This window comes from Vanessa atalanta, chromosome 12, assembly GCF_905147765.1.
Source record: "Vanessa atalanta chromosome 12, ilVanAtal1.2, whole genome shotgun sequence".
NCBI lineage: Eukaryota > Metazoa > Arthropoda > Insecta > Lepidoptera > Nymphalidae > Vanessa > Vanessa atalanta.
The window spans coordinates 9,134,631-9,154,290 of record NC_061882.1 but is presented as its reverse complement, the minus strand read 5'-3'; the positions used below and the strand labels follow the sequence as shown (position 1 = coordinate 9,154,290).

At 33.3% G+C, this 19,660-nt stretch overlaps 2 protein-coding genes across 14 annotated transcripts in view; both read right to left on the bottom strand.

Moving 5' to 3' along the window:
* Window positions 1-203: 203 nt before the first annotated feature.
* On the bottom strand, window positions 204-7,416 carry LOC125067849 (tropomyosin-1). Of its 3 annotated transcripts, none has more exons than XR_007119745.1 (8): window positions 7,314-7,416; window positions 3,424-3,591; window positions 2,875-3,134; window positions 2,504-2,621; window positions 1,983-2,084; window positions 1,502-1,679; window positions 699-1,188; window positions 204-440 (listed from the first exon to the last, which is right to left on the bottom strand). XR_007119745.1 is itself a non-coding variant. In XM_047676681.1 (7 exons), the coding sequence occupies exons 2-7, from the start codon at window positions 3,535-3,537 to the stop codon at window positions 358-360; spliced, it is 855 nt and encodes a 284-aa protein (XP_047532637.1). In that variant the 5' UTR covers window positions 3,538-3,591; window positions 7,314-7,416; the 3' UTR covers window positions 204-357. The 3 variants fall into 3 exon arrangements, 1 of the variants encoding a protein (XP_047532637.1); XR_007119746.1 differs by lacking the exon at window positions 7,314-7,416 and adding an exon at window positions 7,173-7,296; XM_047676681.1 differs by lacking the exon at window positions 699-1,188.
* A 4,996-nt stretch (window positions 7,417-12,412) lies between these two features.
* LOC125067845 (tropomyosin-2) overlaps window positions 12,413-19,660 on the bottom strand; it is a 26,754-nt gene continuing 19,506 nt past the window's right edge. For 3 of the 11 annotated variants that reach the window (XM_047676664.1, XM_047676663.1, XM_047676667.1), the window contains 4 exons: window positions 18,816-18,891; window positions 18,471-18,533; window positions 16,527-16,596; window positions 12,621-14,011 (listed from right to left, as the gene is read on the bottom strand). In XM_047676664.1, the coding sequence (XP_047532620.1) occupies window positions 13,617-14,011; window positions 16,527-16,596; window positions 18,471-18,533; window positions 18,816-18,891 (604 nt within the window). In that variant the 3' untranslated portion in view covers window positions 12,621-13,616. Of the gene's footprint in view, window positions 14,012-14,550; window positions 15,750-16,526; window positions 16,597-17,959; window positions 18,023-18,470; window positions 18,534-18,815; window positions 18,892-19,558; window positions 19,630-19,660 lie in introns of those variants that run through there. The other 8 variants (XM_047676665.1, XM_047676669.1, XM_047676672.1 and 5 more) reach the window with 6 other exon arrangements.

The window sequence follows — 19,660 nt, the reverse complement described above, 5'->3', positions numbered from 1 at the left end:
CTTTTGAGTTGGTTGATAATTGGGATTGATTATTTTCAATATATCTCAGATATACTTTGAGGTGCAACTGAGTTTTAAACCACTTGTAAATATCAACGTATGATGAATTGTCCAGTAACAACGTAAATCAACTACAAAAAAACTTTTATCAAAAAATATTTTATTTTTCTCAATACTTTCAAGACAATATTCAAACAATCAACTGTTGTTATAAATTATTTTATTCAAAATCGTAAATAAATTTACATATAATATTAATAAATATTACATCACGAACACAAAGTGTAGTTCGCATTAGTTCGGCGGTGGTACTGCCTTTACTTTCAGGTGAATGTTTGTATGTGAATGTGGAGGTGCCTAGTAGCCGGCCAGCTCGGCGAAGGTGGAGTCCATCTCGTCGGCCAAACTCTTGTATCTGTCCTTGTTGATGCCCAACTCGTCTGTATAACACACATTGATATTAACATAAATGTAAAGACAACACACAATACTACCGCTCAAGCATATATACAATACTGCTGAAGTAGTATCGACGTAATGATGTACACCTGATGGAAATAAAAAATGACCAGTCACGAGTATTAATTATGTTAACGTAAGTGAAACATTTTAAGATATATAATTATGGCGCAAGCGTGGAATAGCTTTAAAGATATAGTTTATAAAGAAGATTTAAGAGATTAAAGAATAAAAAGTACCTTGGAAGCATTGACCCACGACGGTAGCAGCAAAGCATAAGACGTATTAATCACAACACAAAAAGCAGGGCTCGAGACTACGATTTTTAGAGGATTGTCCCAAAATGCCCTAAACGCTAGAGTAAATAAAACTCCGAATTTCAATATTGACAATCCTCTAAATATCGACGAGGTTAGGGTTGATTAGTAAGAAGTTGAAATTAAAAGCGATACTATACAAAGAGGTTAAGAAACTGGAAGTTGGAAGTGAAGATACTAAATGATGACCTATCAAGTAATCAGTCGCAGAAAACCTTGTAGTTGAACAGATCAAAAAATTTGGTAGTTTATACAAATGACAGTGTGATATTTGGGGTTTTACGGATGATGTTTTGGGACGGTATAATCTTAAACTAAGTGCAAGGTTGTTAGTATCCTGTGAGCTCGGCGAATGTGCCGTCCAAGTCATCGCAAATCGCCTTGTATTTCTCCTTCTCGTTGAACAATGCGTCTGGAAAATTTTGTTATTAGATAAATTGCGAAGAAATTAGGGTCCAATGCGCCTGTAAATTTGATAGAAGAAAGAGAAAAGAGAAAAGACAAATTAATCATTAATACGTTTCAATTAAAAAGCTCTGCCACCTTTAGGGGAAGTCATAGCATTCCCATTGTTCGCTTGTTAGAATTATTGTTTTTAATAATTTTGAAAAATGTATTAGATAATTTTATTAAGATATAAAGTTCATGAGTAACCGGATTATTCTCAATTTTGGTGGCTTGGTACGTTGTTTTTTTTATAATTGCTTCTTTTAGCAAACGCATACCTTCGAGCCTGTCAACTTCCTTCTGGAGTTTCTTGACGGTCTTCTCAGCAAACTCAGCGCGGGCCTCAGCCTCCTTAAGTTTGATGGTGAGGGTCTTCAGCTGCTTTTTGAATTCTTCTACACGCTGGTTGGCCTTTTCTTCGGATACTTCCAGAGATTTGAGGGAGTTACCGACGACCTACAGGCGATGATACATTTAGTTATTGTTATTATAACATACCTCCATTTACAATATTCTATCATTCGAATTCCAAAAATATAAAAGTATTTTTCATGTAATAACGTTTAGACGAAATTTTATAATGGTTCATTTGGCCTTGTATAATAAGAATTCCTTTTTCCATTCTGCAACATACAGTATTACTATAGTTTAATTTATAAAGATTATATAGCATAACGAACAGTTAACAAGCTAATTAATATTAATTGCCAATATTATAATTAGTGTCTAAATCATATAATTAAATATTGTAAAATTTACCTTTAATTCTTCTTCAAGTTCTGAGATTTTAGCATCACCAGACTTCACACGGTCCTCAGCGACTTCGAGTTCGTCTTCAACGAAGGCCAGCTTACGTGAAACCTTGAATTAAAGATAGAAGTTAATTTTATGAATGATACAGCATGAAATTGCTTAAAAATGATGTTCTTGATAATAATAGAATAACCAGAAATGACATTGAGAAAATAACACAAGAAACGTCAAAATTCCCAAATTTCAATTAAAACAAGCACCAGCAAAGGGCTTCAAACCTCCAATAGAAATAAACGATGTTCCAAAGTTTATTTTTATAATATTTGTTCTGTTCCATTCAAAGATATATTAATAGTTCTACAGTAGAAAACTAACTATACAGTTAATTAAAAAAAAATGCGTTAATTATCCGTCACGATATATATTTAAGTTTTATTTACGGTTTTGTTTCAGAATAATCCCATGACCGGTGTACGCGAATAAGGCTTATATTTCCATAGTATGATATTATATAGTCTAATGTATACCTCATCAGATTTTCCGTCAGCGTCTTCAGCGAGCAAACGCGCTTCCTTAAGTTGGTTGGTAAGTTGGTCCATGCGCTCCTCGTCTTGTTGTGCTCGGTTCTCCAATACTTTGCACATACTAGAAAAAAAGTTTAGAACGTTCATATAACCATCCGCTAATAATCCACATTTATCATAGTGTGATGAATAATAACATTTTGTCCGAAGTATTTTACAGGTAAATATCACCGACTATATACCCCTTTATTTACTTGTTTACATTGCAAACTCTTGTATTAATTACGTAATGAATTACCAACAATTGGTTGGTGTCTTGGTTTCCATGCAGATTGCATGGAATATTTTTACATGTTCATAAACAACAGACTTACCGGTTGTTCTCGTCAGCAGCTTGTTGAGCTTCAAGCAATTTCTGCTGGGCAGTGCCAGACCTCTCCTCAGATTTCTCGAGGTCCTCCTCAATCTGTTGGACCTTCCTGTTCATCGCGGCCACCTCAGCCTCAGTAGCGGCCAACTGCTTTTCCTTCTCTTCCAAGTCTTTGTTGGCCTGTTCGAGCTTGTTCTTGTTAAGGACGAGATCCTCCTCAACCTGGGCGAGTTTCTTTTGGAGCTCACGTACTTCTTCATTGACCTGGAATGCAAATAATCAAACGATTAACATCTGCAATCATTATCAATATCATATTTATATTGTTAATTTGTAAGAAGTTTGTGATATTTTTCGTAGCAAAACGTGTTGTTGTATGGTTTAATCATACTAAAACTATCGTAGTTAAGCATTTATTACCTTTTTTATACATCTGATTGCTTAACTATATATATTTTAAAGCGATGATAATTACAATTTAATGTAGTATCTATTTATTAAAATTAAAATTAAAAACGGTAATCCTGAATTAAAGAAGTCTTTATGCTCTCACCTTCTCAGCACGGAGGTTGGCATCTCTGGCCTGCTGTTCGCAGGTATCTGCCTTGTCCATGGCATTGTCCTTCTCCAGCTTCATCGCCTGCATCTTCTTCTTAATCGCGTCCATGGTGGCGGCTTTTTGTTTTTACGGTCCGGTCGAAAAAATACGCCAGTTACTGGCCTGCAATTAGTAAAAAATATGATCAAAATTTATCCTATGATTTAAAACAGTGCCTTTAAATCATGACTAACGAAACTCTTGCATGGATATAGGATATTATTATATCGAGCAGTAGTCAGTATTAGTGACTGAAATGTGATTGGTAGTTTGAAAATATTGGTGGGATAATTATGGTAGAGTAGTTTTATACGTATAATTCGCTACTGCTTACTGCATTGCAGTCCTGAGTAGTAAAACAAATCACAAAATTCTCGGTAACATTCCGGAGTTCGAATGCAGGATCGCAAGAAACGTCGTTGATCTGCTCCTGAATTCTATCAGATCGCGTCTTCTATTGATTATGATATATGAAAGACTGCATCTGTGTATAGCTAATCTTCGCTAAGAACGGCAATATGACCAAAAGTCGCCATCATTCGTAAAATTCGCGATAACGTCAAATTTTATCTCAACTTGTCCTCCAAAACTGTATTGAGACTGTTGAGAGATGAATGAGATTATTAAGATTCATGTGTTTATTGCTATAATTAGATGAAATGTTTGTCATACCGCTAGAGATAGATAGTCAATGAAAGATAAGTTCGTATTATAGTTATTTAAATAATTTATAATATCCGTAGCTCATACTTGGCTCACAGCCAGACTAACAAATGCGAGAAGCACGTTAAACGTTGCTTTAATGTTCGTGATATTAACCTATAATCTATTTTTACTAGTTAAACAAAAGTAACATGAATCTCTATTTAAAAATGTTTATAGTTATGTTTAGGAGAATATAGTTTTAGCTCAAGCGTATATTATGATCGTAATTAAAAAGCCACCTTGAACAAGTAAGATTTTAAAACGAAAGAAGAATGATACTTCGATAATTTTTATTTAAATAATAAATTCAAAATTGTATCACGATTATAAACTTATTAAGGAAATATTAACATAATATAATTTATGCTCAAAAGCTATATTATATCATATTTCAATTGATTCTTCCGTTAATTACAAAATATTTTGCAAAGAAATCCTGATTATTTATTTTAAAATCTACGAATAATAAATATTCTTATACAAAAAACGATTTAATGCTGACAGCATTATCTACCGAAATAGCGTGAAGCAATTTATGTTTCTTGTTCATTATTTAAATCTACATTGTACATAGTTATGTTATTTGATCGCATTATTTTAACGTTTCTTAGCTATAATGTCGGATTTAATAGTGTTGATGTAATCAGGTCATCCTCTATATAGCAATGTGCCTTTAAATCTTTAAATACAAAGTTCCGGGCACCGTTAAACCGATTCGTAAAACTTATTAAAAAACCAGCAAGCTTTACGTCTGGAGGTTGCGAAAATAACATACAGTGGTGTATTTTTGGCTAGCTGTCAAGTGTTGCCGATATTGTTAGATGAAATGAACGTTCCCGAGCGAACAGCTGGTTTAAGTCTGAACAATTTATCGTTCTAAAAAAATCTTTATTTTATACATCGAGAAAATGAAGCCAACGTGTTTTTACAGATATTTATAGTTATATTATATTGTTACGATTCCTAAAAACCTGTACATTTGTATAGAAATCTGGCTGTATATCTATTGTACCAAATAGACATTTCTATAAGATTGATGATAGATAGTTAAGTTATCGGCGCTTATGAAAGTTTTAGTTCGTTACGTACGGATCATTTGTTTAAACGTTCTTCTAATAAAAAAAATATAATACAATAAATTAACTTATTGGCTAAGAATATTGTTAAAAATATAAAAAAAAAGTATTATTCAATTGAAGTAAATTTTTGTTTCATATAAAACATTCGCCTAGTTGCTTTCTTTAGTACCTACGGCCGAGTAGAGTTACTGAATATCTTATAAAACGTCTATTCTAAAAAAAGATGGAAAAAACAAGTTATTCAATAAATATTTTTCATGTCTCAAGGTCAAGGCTACTTACTGTATTTTACAAGAATACAGTTCTAGTGTTTCTTTTAAAAAACTGCTATTCAAAAAAATCTTCTTAATCATTGTAACGAACTTCAATTTTAATTGACATTAAATTTCTTAAAGATACTAAAAAATTTTTGAATTTTCTCAATAATTAATTTTTTTTTAATAGAAACTGATTATGCTAGTTTATTTTGTGCAAAAGAATGAAAATTGAGATCCTTAGATTAAATATTGCTTAAACACGGGATACATAATTTGTGAAATATTTGATTATTTAAGGTATAATTCATACATAATTAATAAAATATTTTGTCATATAATTATTTGAACTACATATTTCATAAATCCTCCTTTCATTATTTACCTCAAGATGGTATAATTTGCACTATACAATTATTTGCAGTTCCAGTCTCTACTAAGTGTTTAATTAAAAAATGTTTTAACTTTTGTTTTATTAATAAAGAGTCAGAATGGGATTTTTAATCTACACTATCTATCCATGAATGTTATCCTATATTGAATTTATGGTGTTGTTTAAGTTCATTCTTCAATATACATATGTAGGTATGTGGTCTGTGCACACGTTTTGATAGAGTGCCAATAATTTTACGATCTCATTTCAGTGACCCATTAACAAGTTTCCGGATAAAATATATTTTCAAAAAATATTTTTATAAATACACATTCCTTCACATTACAATTAATAACGTTCAAACTACCCAATTGCTTTTTAGTCTATTTTAAAAATTTATGAATTAGCATTGAAGTTTGTCTTGACAATATTTGGAACTAAAGTGCCATAAATATAAGTTTTTTATTTTTTATAAGCCATTGAGATATTTTTAAGCCGTTAAACATACGGATTAGTTGCATGATATACCAGTGTGTCTAAGAGAGGTGGAAGTTATCTTAAGTTTGTATTTGAAATAAGTATTTTTTAAATTATTAAACAACCTAAACTACTTTATAAAAACGTTAATGAAAATGTTAACTGCACCTAATCTGTATGTCATTAAAAATATATATTGTTTTTACTTAGTTTTATACATCAAACGAGAAGAAATATTTATTCAAAGTCAATGGTTGCATATGAAATTAAATTCACGGATATTTGGTAATGTATGCATGAATTAAATAATTACTGTAAAATTGTATAACAGTTGTAACATGATTATAAATGATTTCGTCATTTCTATTACAAATTAAATTAATTGAATAGTACGTTAGTATTAGTATTTGCGAAAACCCAAATATGTACCGAAAGAATAATGTTTCAACGTTCTTACGCGGCGGTGTATGTATGTGTGGGTGTTATATATGCGTGCAATACATCATTCGACAACAACGAACGTTTCCAAATGTGGCTCGGAGTTCATTCAAGTAATAAGACACCTCATTAATAATTTCTTACAAGCCCTAATTCGCAGATAAACTTGCCACGTTTGATTATAAATAAAAAATCAGTCGAGTTTCCCCATATCGCTAAATAAATACTGATGTTCGAAGTGTCCGCAAATAGGTCGGAGCTACGAGCGGACACTATTTTCAGCGAGGACGCGCACGCGCTGAAACCCGAGTCACTCCGAGAGACAACGAGATGAACGCACAACCCTAAGCTCCACCATATCACATTTCCGCAACTTAACTTTGAAAAAGTGCAAGCGAAACACTCAACGCATCAGCTTGGATACACCACTGCACTGCACTTTCACCCAACACGGTTGACACGGAGGTTAGGTGGTTCGGTGAGATCCGTGGGTATCCAGGCTGGTGGCGCGGCACTCACCTAGCGGGCTATTCACACGGCGGAGCGACACGCACTGCGCGCGCGCCCGCCCTGCGCTCACGCCGCCCGCCCGCACTATTTTCGGTGCCAAAAAATTCAGGATTCCAATCCACCATCGCAATCACGTCGTGCTTGCTCACTCCCACATCGGTATCCGCTTCATTTTCATGCGATTTTCGTTATAATATAATGTTTAGGTCACGAAACCCGACGTCTTCCGTGCTATTTACTAAAACAAACGTAGTGCAAAAATAATATGAGGCAGATTTAACTTTTATAGATTTGATTTTTTAATGTTGCAAAACGTTTTAAATAAAGGAAATCTTCAATTACGTCTGAATTAATATATCATTAAAATAATTTTGGTTAATAAGGAAGAATAATACATTAAAATATTATTGAAATTATTACAAGAATTTGTTGGGTAAGTCATGAATTAGGTACACGTTCATTTATGACAAGAAAGATAAAAAACAACTTCTTTTTTGTAATATGTGTAAGAGCTGAATATACGACTGGAGATATAATAAAAGGAAGCTTATGATGAATAAAGTTTGCAAGCAGAATATTTAGTAAGATAATATGCGTAAGGTTAATCATTTTTTATTTACTCGCGCCACCTTGAAGACGTGTTTTTTTTCTTGTTAGGTTATTTAATTATTATGTACTAATATAAAAGCAATGTTCAAATGGGGCCACACCGTTTACCCTACCTATTTATTATTATTATAAATGGAACCACTGGTTCCACCACCAATGGTTTCGTGATTTAACTCCTTGGACTAAATTCAATGTTCGACAAAAATTTGTCAGTTGAAGTCTAATAATCTAGTATGCTTAAACGTTTTATTCTAACTATAAATACATAGTGTTGGACAAATTCAAACACTGATTATATCGGAATACTCATGGTGAGACTGAGTCATTTCCTTTTGTAAAAGTAAAAGTTACTTAAATATTTATTGGTCAAAGATGATGATGACGGAATACCCAAAAAAGTTATGACACGGCTTCCAATACATAAAAGCGTAAAAAATAGCTTATTTCTCTTAATCGAAGTTTGCTGGAAGTGGTATTCATATTTTCTTATTATGTAACAGTTAAATTTTTTCTTACGTCATTATTCACCAGTGCTAGTCCAGGAACAGGATATCAATTTAAAAAAAAATCACATACTCGGATAAACAATACATCAGGGGAACGAATTAGCAGTTATGAACAGCAACTAGTAACTTTAACATGTATATAATGTAGAATATTTTGCGTCATCGGTAATATAGGAGTTTGGTTTACTAAGGGTTTCTTTAGAACACAACACATTAGTACCTAATGAATTAATACTATATACATATATCTTTATATTCAGTACGCCCCACACTCTAGTATAAATTTTATCAATTCGCCGTCCATGGATAATCGTGGAAGTACTTATATGTGTATGTATACATGGTAATGTGAAGTATTTTGTACCATAATTAGTAATAAGCAATAACATAATTTACTGTCACGCTTCCAAGCTGATAAGTACGGTCCAGGCGCGTTCACAAATAATGCATTAGTTTTCAAACTAGTGCACAAATACAATCTATATAAAAGAAGACGTGTTTTTTTTCTTGTTAGGTTATTTAATTATTATGTACTAATATAAAAGCAATGTTCAAATGGGGCCACACCGTTTACCCTACCTATTTATTATTATTATAAATGGAACCACTGGTTCCACCACCAATGGTTTCGTGATTTAACTCCTTGGACTAAATTCAATGTTCGACAAAAATTTGTCAGTTGAAGTCTAATAATCTAGTATGCTTAAACGTTTTATTCTAACTATAAATACATAGTGTTGGACAAATTCAAACACTGATTATATCGGAATACTCATGGTGAGACTGAGTCATTTCCTTTTGTAAAAGTAAAAGTTACTTAAATATTTATTTCACAAATAATGCATTAGTTTTCAAACTAGTGCACAAATACAATCTATATAAAAGAAGCACGCTACGACGAATGATCGCGTTTCAATCCTGTCCGGGTAACTATTTATTTTAGTTAAGTTTTAGTATTTTTAAATGCCCGTAAACTGCGGAAAGTAATATTGTATAAATATGATACCGACAATGCTTTAAAAATTTTAAAAACTCAAGGTCATTAAAAATAGGTATTATATAGGATATAAGTTACCTTCGATCTTGTTACATATTATATATATAAAGTTTATGATGTATCGACGTTTTATGTATTCTTTAATTTATAATCGGCACCTAAGTATATAAATATTAATACAATCTAAAAAAATATTTTTTTTTTAGTTTATAAGCTTTTTCCTAATTTTAAGATTTTAATTTTACTATTTGTAGTTTTTACTTCTATTTACTACTTTCTCACTTTTAATTTCTTTATGTTTAAAAATATTGTTTTTGTTGTGTGCATGCTGTGGTCTCCTGTAATTGAAGGAGCACATAAGTTGTGTAACCCTTACACTGTTTTATTTTGAATGTGTAATTAGTGTGTATCCTTTGTTGGGGACTCATAAATAAATAAATAAATAAATAAATAAATAAATAAATAAATAAATAAATAAATAAATAAATAAACAAGTACTTAACAAACTCTTAGACAGACCCCAAAAAAAAACAAAATAATTTTATATAAACGTATATTTATCTGAATGAAACAGTTACTCAAAGCTTTCGACACACTCTGTAGATAAAAAATGCTAATTATATGTAGAAAACTAAGCAGTCGTAACTCGTAATGCGTTGTACAAAGGATTGAGTGTGGAAGTTGAAAGCGTTATACAAAATATATTAAATATTACTTATATTAAACACGGAAATGAAAATTAGACAATTCTAAAATCGAACTTAGAATGGAGTTTACAAAAATGACCAGTATTGTTAGATATTTTAAAGATGAAGTTTATAAATACTATGAATTTTATTTAAATCTTGAATTTAAGCAGTTGATACTTATATAATATTCATACATTAAATCAGTAGCTATTTTCTTTATTTTGAATTATTTTATTTTTCATTACTGTTATATATCATACGTTTCTCGTAAAGAGCCAAATACTGAAGTTTCTTATATTTCGTGACTTTCATTGTACTTGGAAGAAATATACTTTTTTTTTTAAATATTATATTGGATTCATATTTTAAATAAACGCAATATCATTATTTGCATTAGAACTTTTAGAATTGTCTAAAGTTCAATTGTTACTGATATAAAAATCTACTCGATTTATTAAAACATTATAAGTAGTTGTAGGTACAAAATTTTATAAACCTATACGAACGGTCTGTAGTATTATACAAATAATTGTGAGTAACCTAAAGGATAAATCCATAACATTAATATTTAAATTATGTAAAAGTAAAGACTTCGTTCTGCGCCAATCATAATTATAATCGATAGCGGTTGTGTTCTAAACATATATATATATATATATTAATATAATTTGCTTAAATATATTTTTATACCTTAAACGTTATCAATCACACTGGTCGCTTTAATTTAACATCTTAGTACAATATGGTATTTTTTTGATTATCATTGAGCGGAAAGTGTGAACGAATCACTTTTTAAGCATTTCTTAAATCTTACTGATCTTAAAGAATAGCAAGATAAGATTTTATAAAACAACTGGTTTTCGTGACGTGAGTCAAAATAAATTTTGATATTTATTGTTAAAATGAAATAAATGTATTATTGTAAGTACATAAAATTAATATAATTTTAACAAAAGGAATGTATTATGTATTATAAAAAAAACACTAATAGGTATTTAATTATAAACGCAACCACAGCAAAAAAAATACTGCGAATGCGAGAATATAGTTTAGGTTTTATATATTATTTTTTAAAAGAAAAAAATCTAACTTAACCGATATTGGCGCATTCGCAGATTATTATTTTTTTTGCTGCGGTGACGTTAATACCTAAGTACCTTTTAATATTATATCAGACACTCAACATTATTTCACTTTTCTTCTCAACGTGTCTATTTTAAAGGCACAAAAATGTTATATCAGGCCTTTCCTAATTAACTTTTGTAACTATGTACCTACATTTTTGTTGTTAAATTAAATATTAAATTCAAGGGATAATGTTTAAGAAATACAAGGTTATCAAAAAAGATTCATCTTCATGTGCACTACGCAAATTATACAGAAGCAGTATTTCCCGCCATTTTATTCAATATATTGCTTAAAACAATATGGCGGCACTTTTTTCTTGCATTGCTTATCACTTAATAACCTGATAAATCTGCAAACGTCTGATCAACTTCCTCGGCGATAGCTTTGTATTTACTTCTTTCTTCAACCACTTCATCTGTCAAAAATATTAGTAAAGTAAGATAAGTCAATATCAATAAAATCGGTTTGTATAGTAATAAAAATAAATAAATAAAAATAAACCTACTTTTTACAAACCTCCACAGTATTTAATATTTGCGTGAATATTGTTACTATTTTAAAGAAATATTTATTATTTTATTGATTATATACGACACATTTTGATATAGCCTCTTTTTCGTGTTCTGTCCAGGGGAAAATATTTTGACTTAGATTCAGAAAGTGAAATTCTGTGATAAATTGTACATTTGTTTATTATCTATTTTGCAGAATTAAAAGCAAAAAAATAGCGCCCATTAAAATTAAATAACTACTCGGAACATACTACATATATAGGATAAATTAAAAAAATAAACGTATTTATTTGATAGAAGATACATTAATGATTACTTTTTTAATTGAATAAGTTCGGTGTCAGCATGTCTCTTCATTTATACTTTTAATAAATACGTTTAATTAATACTTTTACATTGTACAATCTACACTACATACTTCTACAAAATAATGTGGATAAAAGTCATTTATTTACATATATCTTTCACATGCAATTTGAATGATTTTTTTTATACCCACGAATGCATAAAAAAATATATTTGCCTACTTTAATCGACACATTTATATACAAAGCAATGAAAGTTTACTTCTACAAATGCAAATAGGGTTTGTAATGAAATAAATACAAAAAAGCTCTTAAATAATTTTATTTGTTTTTTTTTAGGAAATAAAAATAAAACATAAGCGTAAATTAATAAATTATTTATTTTTAAAATAATTGAAAATAAATACCGCCGTAAAAGTAGATTGTGATACTTTAAATTAGGAGTATAAAATATAAAGTTAATATACGTCTATATAAATATTGCGTTTAGCGGGCTGGTGGTCGCACCGGCTTGTTGCTGAGCTGGAGACCAGCATCAAGTTTAGTCCTTGAGGATAAGCTCCACGAAGGCAGTGTCCAAGTCGTCTCCGATGTCCTTGTACTTCTCCTTTTCGGCAACAAGTTCGTCTGCGCATTTTCATGATTAAATTAATTTTATACATCCAAAAGAAATATTAGCAAAAAGAATCAAGAGAACGACACATAAAAAACATTACTTGTAATAAAATTGATCTGTAAAGTGTTTCACCTCTTAGTACATTTAAAGTTACTACACAGAACTAATATTTTCATATTATTTGAAAAACCCATAGAATTACCGATAAATGATTTTACAAAACCCCATAAGTCAAGTTTTGCAGCACATGTTTTAGCGGCAAAATGTACAAGTGTATAAAGTATTAAAAATGCTTACATGTTGCGATCCTGGTTATTTCGAAGCCATGCGTCGTTTTCGCTAAGTTAGCTGTAAGTTTGGCTTTAAAATCGTATCGACGACACTTTCAATGCATGCATTTTGAGAAGCGTTGGCATTTGACGGTTTCGATTCGTGTGGGTGGGTGTAGGTAATCGAAAGAGATAAGTCATGAATTGTTTTTACTGATTTAAATGCACATGTAAAGCTTAAAACAAACGATAAGCGTTATGCGGCGAGGCCGGCGGTCAGTGGCAGCACGTGCAGCGGTCGCAGACTCGCCCCACGGCCCGCGGTATGCCCAGTTCCTTGAACGCCACATCCAACTCCGTGCCCATTTCGTGGAATAGCTCCTTGCCGGAGATCAGATCGTCTGCGGAGACCGGCAGGGTCAATCGCTTCACGCTCTTCGCTCGTTAGTTCGTTAAATTCACTCTCATGCAATCACGTTAATAGTACTGACACAACTGAAGGGGGTATTGAAACGCTATTCCACCAGCTAAGTTTTAAATATTTATTTACATGTTAATAAATTATTTTATGTTGAACATTTTTTTAAATTGGTTTCGCAATTTTGATTAAGTCTAAAGTTATCGTATTAACGCGTAAATTAAATTGGGTCCACGGTTAAGTTTAATTTTTTTTTTAAGTTGTTATTCAGCGGGAGCCGCGGCCTCGGGGGCGCCTTCGGCCGGTGCAGCCGGAGCAGGTTCACCTTCAGCCGGAGCGGGTGCGGGTTCGGGTGCAGGTTCGGGTGCGGGTGCGGGCTCCGGTGCGGGTTCGGGTGCGGGCTCCGCCGGGGGAGGTGGAGGGGGAGTAGGCTCCTTGGGTGGTGGTGGTGGAGGAGGAGTGGGCTCCTTGGGCGGCGGTGGAGGAGGAGTAGGCTCCTTCGGTGGCGGGGCTGGAGCGTTCATCTTTTTCTCGAGCGCTCTCTTCGCCGCTTCCACTTGCCGCTCCGTCATGTCCACACCCGGGATCAGTTCCACGACAGTGTCATCGATGTCGTCCCCGATGTCATTGAACTTCTCCTTCTCGTTGATCAGGTCATCTGCGGCAGGCGAGGCGGTCAGGTATCTCAAAGTGCCGACGACATGCGCTACCACCAAAGTCCATGCCTCGCTGGTTGGCTAGGGGTTTCAAGGGTGTCCCTTCCGGGCGGACCGCATGTGCATCATGCGCTATCCATGCCGCTATACTGGGAAGGGTTCTCTTCCATGCTTCGTTTCACAATACGGACCGAAGACGGAGTCAGGTCCTCGGGCCCAATAGTACCTCGTCTTCTTGAAGGTGCATGCGTTAACAATGGGCTGAGTACTTCGTTACAACACAAAAACAAGGGGGTTTTCAACACGACCCGTGCTTCGCCGAAGATGTGATATGTACAATGATTTTCTTATTCCATTTTTTAGTTACATTTCCGATTGAACTTATCCGATTATTAATACTGAGCAACTCCATGATACGATGATACTGATTTGATATTAATGTTAACTTTAATGAATATGATTGTATACTTTCAAGTATAGCTGGTGGAATCAGTTGAAGGAAAATGAAAGGTTCAGACGAATTAGTAAAAAAGACAACGAGTTAAAAATAATAATATAATATATTTATAAACACGTGTTAGAATACTCTTAAAATCATTAATTTATTTCTCACGAACTATCTATCAATTCATTAATCGATAACATTTAAAAGAAAGACGGATTACCCTCGATCGGTTTAAATTACATGAAGTATTATTCCCTTTCTGTATCGCTTACGGAACCTCGTTCTAGAGGTAAATTGCCAGCTTGGAATAAAATGCCAATTGTGAGAATATCTAATGTTCTTAAAAATCTGTCATAATTTATTCTTAATAAATAACAACAAGCGGTAGTTATGACACAAGAAATGAAAACGTTCTCGAAAGTATATAGAATATCAAAATAATTCATATCAAGCATATTCTCATAAATATCATTATTTTACTTGTTACCATCACTCATTAAATAAAAAATAACTAATCTCTTTCCTAGTATTAAGTAAATAAAATGTTCATTATAAATCGCAAACAGTGCACTCCCCGATACATCTACAGTACTCGTAATATTACACCGGAATAATTACAGGAATGTCACTCCTATCATATAAGTGCAACTAATTTGACAAAAGTTATTACGACTCGTTTTGGTCCCAAAAATGGAATGTCGAAATACCTTAATACAAGTCGTATTTTTTTTCTCATACGACTACCTAATACGATTTCGACTACAGACGCGCTGACTTATACAAATGAGGAAATACACTTACAATAGCATACAAAATATTAGTAAACTGTGATCGAAATAAAAAAAAAAATTGCACTTGGCAGTGGCGTCGTAGCGAACTAGATTTTGACGTTACATAAAAAGCGGCTGGCAATTACTTTATATCTAGTAACATCTCGTCACCCGCCTGCTTCACTTTTAATTAACTAGTCATGTCATAAAAGAAAAAAGTATAAAAATATAAGAACAGCGGCGTATAAAGTTAATAAATAATGATAGCGCGCATCTACCATAGACACGTATTCTTGCAATGGCAGCACGATATTGACAGATGTCAGAATTGACAGACGTCACTCAGAGAGCAGACTAGTGAGGTGGACATGTTTGTCGATATCGATAGCGAGCGAAGTGAAGCGGGCGGGGGAGGGGAGGGGGTTGTGAGAGGGCGAGGTGTTCACATGTTCTGAATGTCGTGGAGCGTGGCCTCCATCTCCTCCTGCAGGACTTTGCTCTTTTCGCGCTCGGCCACCAGATCGTCTGCAAGGTCGGACGCGGCCGAGGTCAGTCACACACCACATCAAACGATACAAGCAATCTCGACATTGATCGGCTTATTTATTGTCATGAGCGATTACTATGCCATTTCCTGGAGTCGAAAGTGCTTGAATCGGGGTTAAGGCAAAAAATACAACATTTATATAAAACCATGCAATATACACAGAAAATAAAAAAAATCTACAACGACAATTCGAGCAGTCTAGCAGGACACATTGAAACTCCATGCTGACAAAATAAAATAAATATACAACCGTGAAAATCTCAAAATGATACAATTTATATAAAAGTTAATTTAAAATATGAAATTATCACGGTTGATTATTCAAAAATTAAAACTAAATCTGTTACTATGAAAATAAGAAAAAAATTAAGCTAGAATCATAGCGCAATGAAAGTAAATAAGCTTTAAAAATCTATAGTACAGCTTTGAAACTGAAGAACAGCTCGTATGATGGCTGAGATGGCTAAGTGCGTTTATTTAAGCTTTTGTTATTTTTCAAACGTGTAACTTTGTTACAACTTGACTTTAGAGATCATTTAAAATTTCACTTAACCGACTGCTGTACTGGATAATACACTTATTATCTGGAGAACCTTGAAAACTTTATCAATAAATGATTATTATTACGTACTCGATATCCTTCCTCTACCTAACGAACATCGTGTAATTTATAAATCTTCTCTTCAATAAATTTGTATTCTTATCACCTACTTAAAATATTCACTTTGATATAATTATAACAAAAAAAATATTACCTTCAAGCCTGTCGACCTCCTTCTGGAGTTTCTGGACAGAGCGCTCGGCAAATTCAGCGCGAGCTTCAGCCTGTAACCATCGTTGACGTACGTTTAATAACTGGTCTTACATGAGCAGCCTATTTTCTGTCCAATGACATATTTATCATATTTTTAATTTTTAAAACGTTCAAACGTAACGAATTCATACAATCTCGTTCCACAGAAAATAGACTGCTTTCAAAATAATCTCATGCAAAATTTACTTTTTAATTTAGTTAATAATAATTTTCAAACATTTATTGAATTATTATTTTTTCAATTTTTTTTTTAATTAAGAAAATATCTTGTAACAAAATAATTCCAAAAATACAAACAAAATGTTATACAAAGGTAAAGCGACACAAATACCATGCAATTACCTTTACCAAAAGCAGCTATGTGCTGAACAGAGGCTATAATTGAACACAATAATATACCGTTACCCCCTTGACACAATATTCATAGAAAAATGAAAATGATATGGTATATGATATTATACAAAATAGTCGAAGCCTTGGTCACTTTATCTAGAATTTTACTTACAAAAATACTCTATATCATTTTGTTATATAACATATCAGAGTTGACTTTTTTTTTATAATGGCAACCCATATTCGAATAATTTAATGTGGTTTGAAGAATAGGATCAATTTTATATCAATTGAAGTGTGACCAAGGCCCGTACGTCGAGCAACTTACTTGCGTGAGTTTCTGCGAGAGGCTGTGTATCTTATCCTCGACGTGTTCGCGGGACGCCATCGCCTGGCCACACAGACTCATTACTTACAAGCCACCGGCATGCTAGCGCCCATGTTGTGACTGTACGGTCGGAATTACTAATTCTTTCCCTCTTTCTAATTAACTAGTGAGGTAGAGTGTTCACCGTCGAGCTTGATGCATTGAAATTGTTTAAATAATATTGACAGAGAATAAATAAAAAAAACATAGATAATAGAATACTAAATAGGATCGATATAAAATTATCATAGAGGATATACATTAAGCATTTTACCAACACTACAAGCCTTATGGTAAATTAAAAATGTAAAGAGCTAAAGAAAAAAATAATCCCAAAAAGCGTACGATCACAACACAGGCGCATATTTTATACATACATAATAAATACAGAAATAAAATACTACACATGTACAGGGAGAAAGTCCTCTTAAATACAAAGATACATAGATGAAGCACCAACCGCTGCCAGCCACTCGACTACAACGAACCTACACCGTCGAAGTAGCCCATCTCCCCGGATTGTTAGCACAAGGTAACATAAATAGAGATGGCGATTGTCCTCGGTAGATGGGTAAGAGGGGCTATTTCATGGAACACAGAGATGAGCGTGATTCGAGACTACAACCGCAACCAGAACTATCTACGAATTCCTCCTCCGCCGAGGCCGCTGTTACCTCTTTGAGCTGCGCGTCGAGCACCTTCACCTGACCCTCGTAGGACTCTTCTCTTTGTGTCGCCTGTGATTATGTTATGTTAACGAGTATACACAATAAAAAACAACGAAAACGAAAACTCCATGCAGTATCTTACAATGCCATTGTCGAAATTATTTAAACAGCAACACTGTCGGATACTCGTACGAAGATTATTAGGGTAACTAAGGTACAACGTACGTGTTAATAGAAAACGTAAACAACTAAAAATAGAGATCGAGTTATGATTATTACAATGGAAAACGGCAACAGTCGCACTACGTTTCCTTGCTCTGTTAATCATAAAAATATCAATAGTGCTCTGCAGCAGTTCAGTACGGGCAGGCTATTCGATTCGAAGAAAACTGGGTCGTGTGGTAACATTTTTATGATTAATCGAGCACGAACACTACACTAGAGGGTGTGTGCGGTATTCAAATGCAGTTAGGCAAGCGTACAACACTCGCACAAATAACCGATCTTCGCATCACACCTCCTTTAGACGGGTGGTGAGGGTTTTGATCTGATTTTTGTACTCCTCTTCACGTTGGTTGGCCTGTTAGAATGGTACGTAATAAATTACTCTCGTGTTTTATACTGTATTTTCCAGATAATGCTTAAAATCGGATAGCACACATTGCTTATAACTAACGACTTTGCAGAAGTTAACAGGTTCTACGTTGTCGAAACTGGTTGGTGCATCATAACTGAGATTCACTGAGATTCATTGTTCATCTATTATTTAAACTTTATAATCATTAGCATAGATTCCTAGCTATAATCGTTCGTAGATACTAGCTCTTAAAATTAACGTCATAAGGTATATTATTCGACATACCTTCTCCTCAGAGACTTCCAGGGACTTCAGGTTGTTACCGACAACGCGGAGCTCTTCTTCAAGCTCGACGATTTTGCTGAAATAAACATGTGAAACTTAATTTCATCCATTATACATATAAATTATGAAAAATATTATCCTGTACTTGACTCAAATTTATATTATTCATAACAAAATAAAAAGATATTTATGTGTCCAAGTAATAAAATAGAAGTTTATTTTTAAATGAAACGTAATTTTTTTTTTAATATTTTAATTGGTTATTGCCATCAATATAAATAGCTTGGATACTGGCGTGTGTCCATCATTAAAATGAATCAGTGCTTGACCCACATATTCTTCAATTTAGACTTAAAGTAATGCTCACAATTAATACTAAGCACAATCATGCCGGTTATAATAAATACTTTTGTTGATAGTTGCCATTACAAATTAACTATAAACTATTCATAATATGTCTTGTATGTACTGACTGGCCACTACCAACAAAACATGCAAAATTAGATAAGGCAAAATATTTAGTCTCTTAATAGAATAGTCAATCTGGGAATTGTTTTTTTAATTTCCCGCTACTTACGAAAGACCAGAATCAAAGACATTTTTATTAAACAATAAACAAGAAAGAATATTATTTCTGTGCAAACTTAATAAAATCAAAAGTAAACGTCTTTGAATCCGCATCAGCAAGCCGTTTGCAATGTGCTGCACACTGCGCCCGGGCCGCGGCCGCAGCGGCTACTCACCACTCGCTCTGCTCGGCGCGCTCCTCGGCCCGCTCGAGGTCCTGCTCCATGAGCACGAGCTTGCGCGCCACCTACCGCCGGCCGAGCGTTAGTACACGCCCA

Coding starts and splice junctions, on each gene's coding strand:
- LOC125067849 (XM_047676681.1), bottom strand. CDS start 3,537: ATGGACGCGATTAAGAAGAAGATGCAGGCGATGAAGCTGGAGAAGGAC. Junction 3,135..3,423: donor CCAACCTCCGTGCTGAGAAG/GTGAGAGCATAA, acceptor TTTGCATTCCAG/GTCAATGAAGAAGTACGTGA. Junction 2,622..2,874: donor GCTGCTGACGAGAACAACCG/GTAAGTCTGTTG, acceptor CTTTTTTTCTAG/TATGTGCAAAGTATTGGAGA.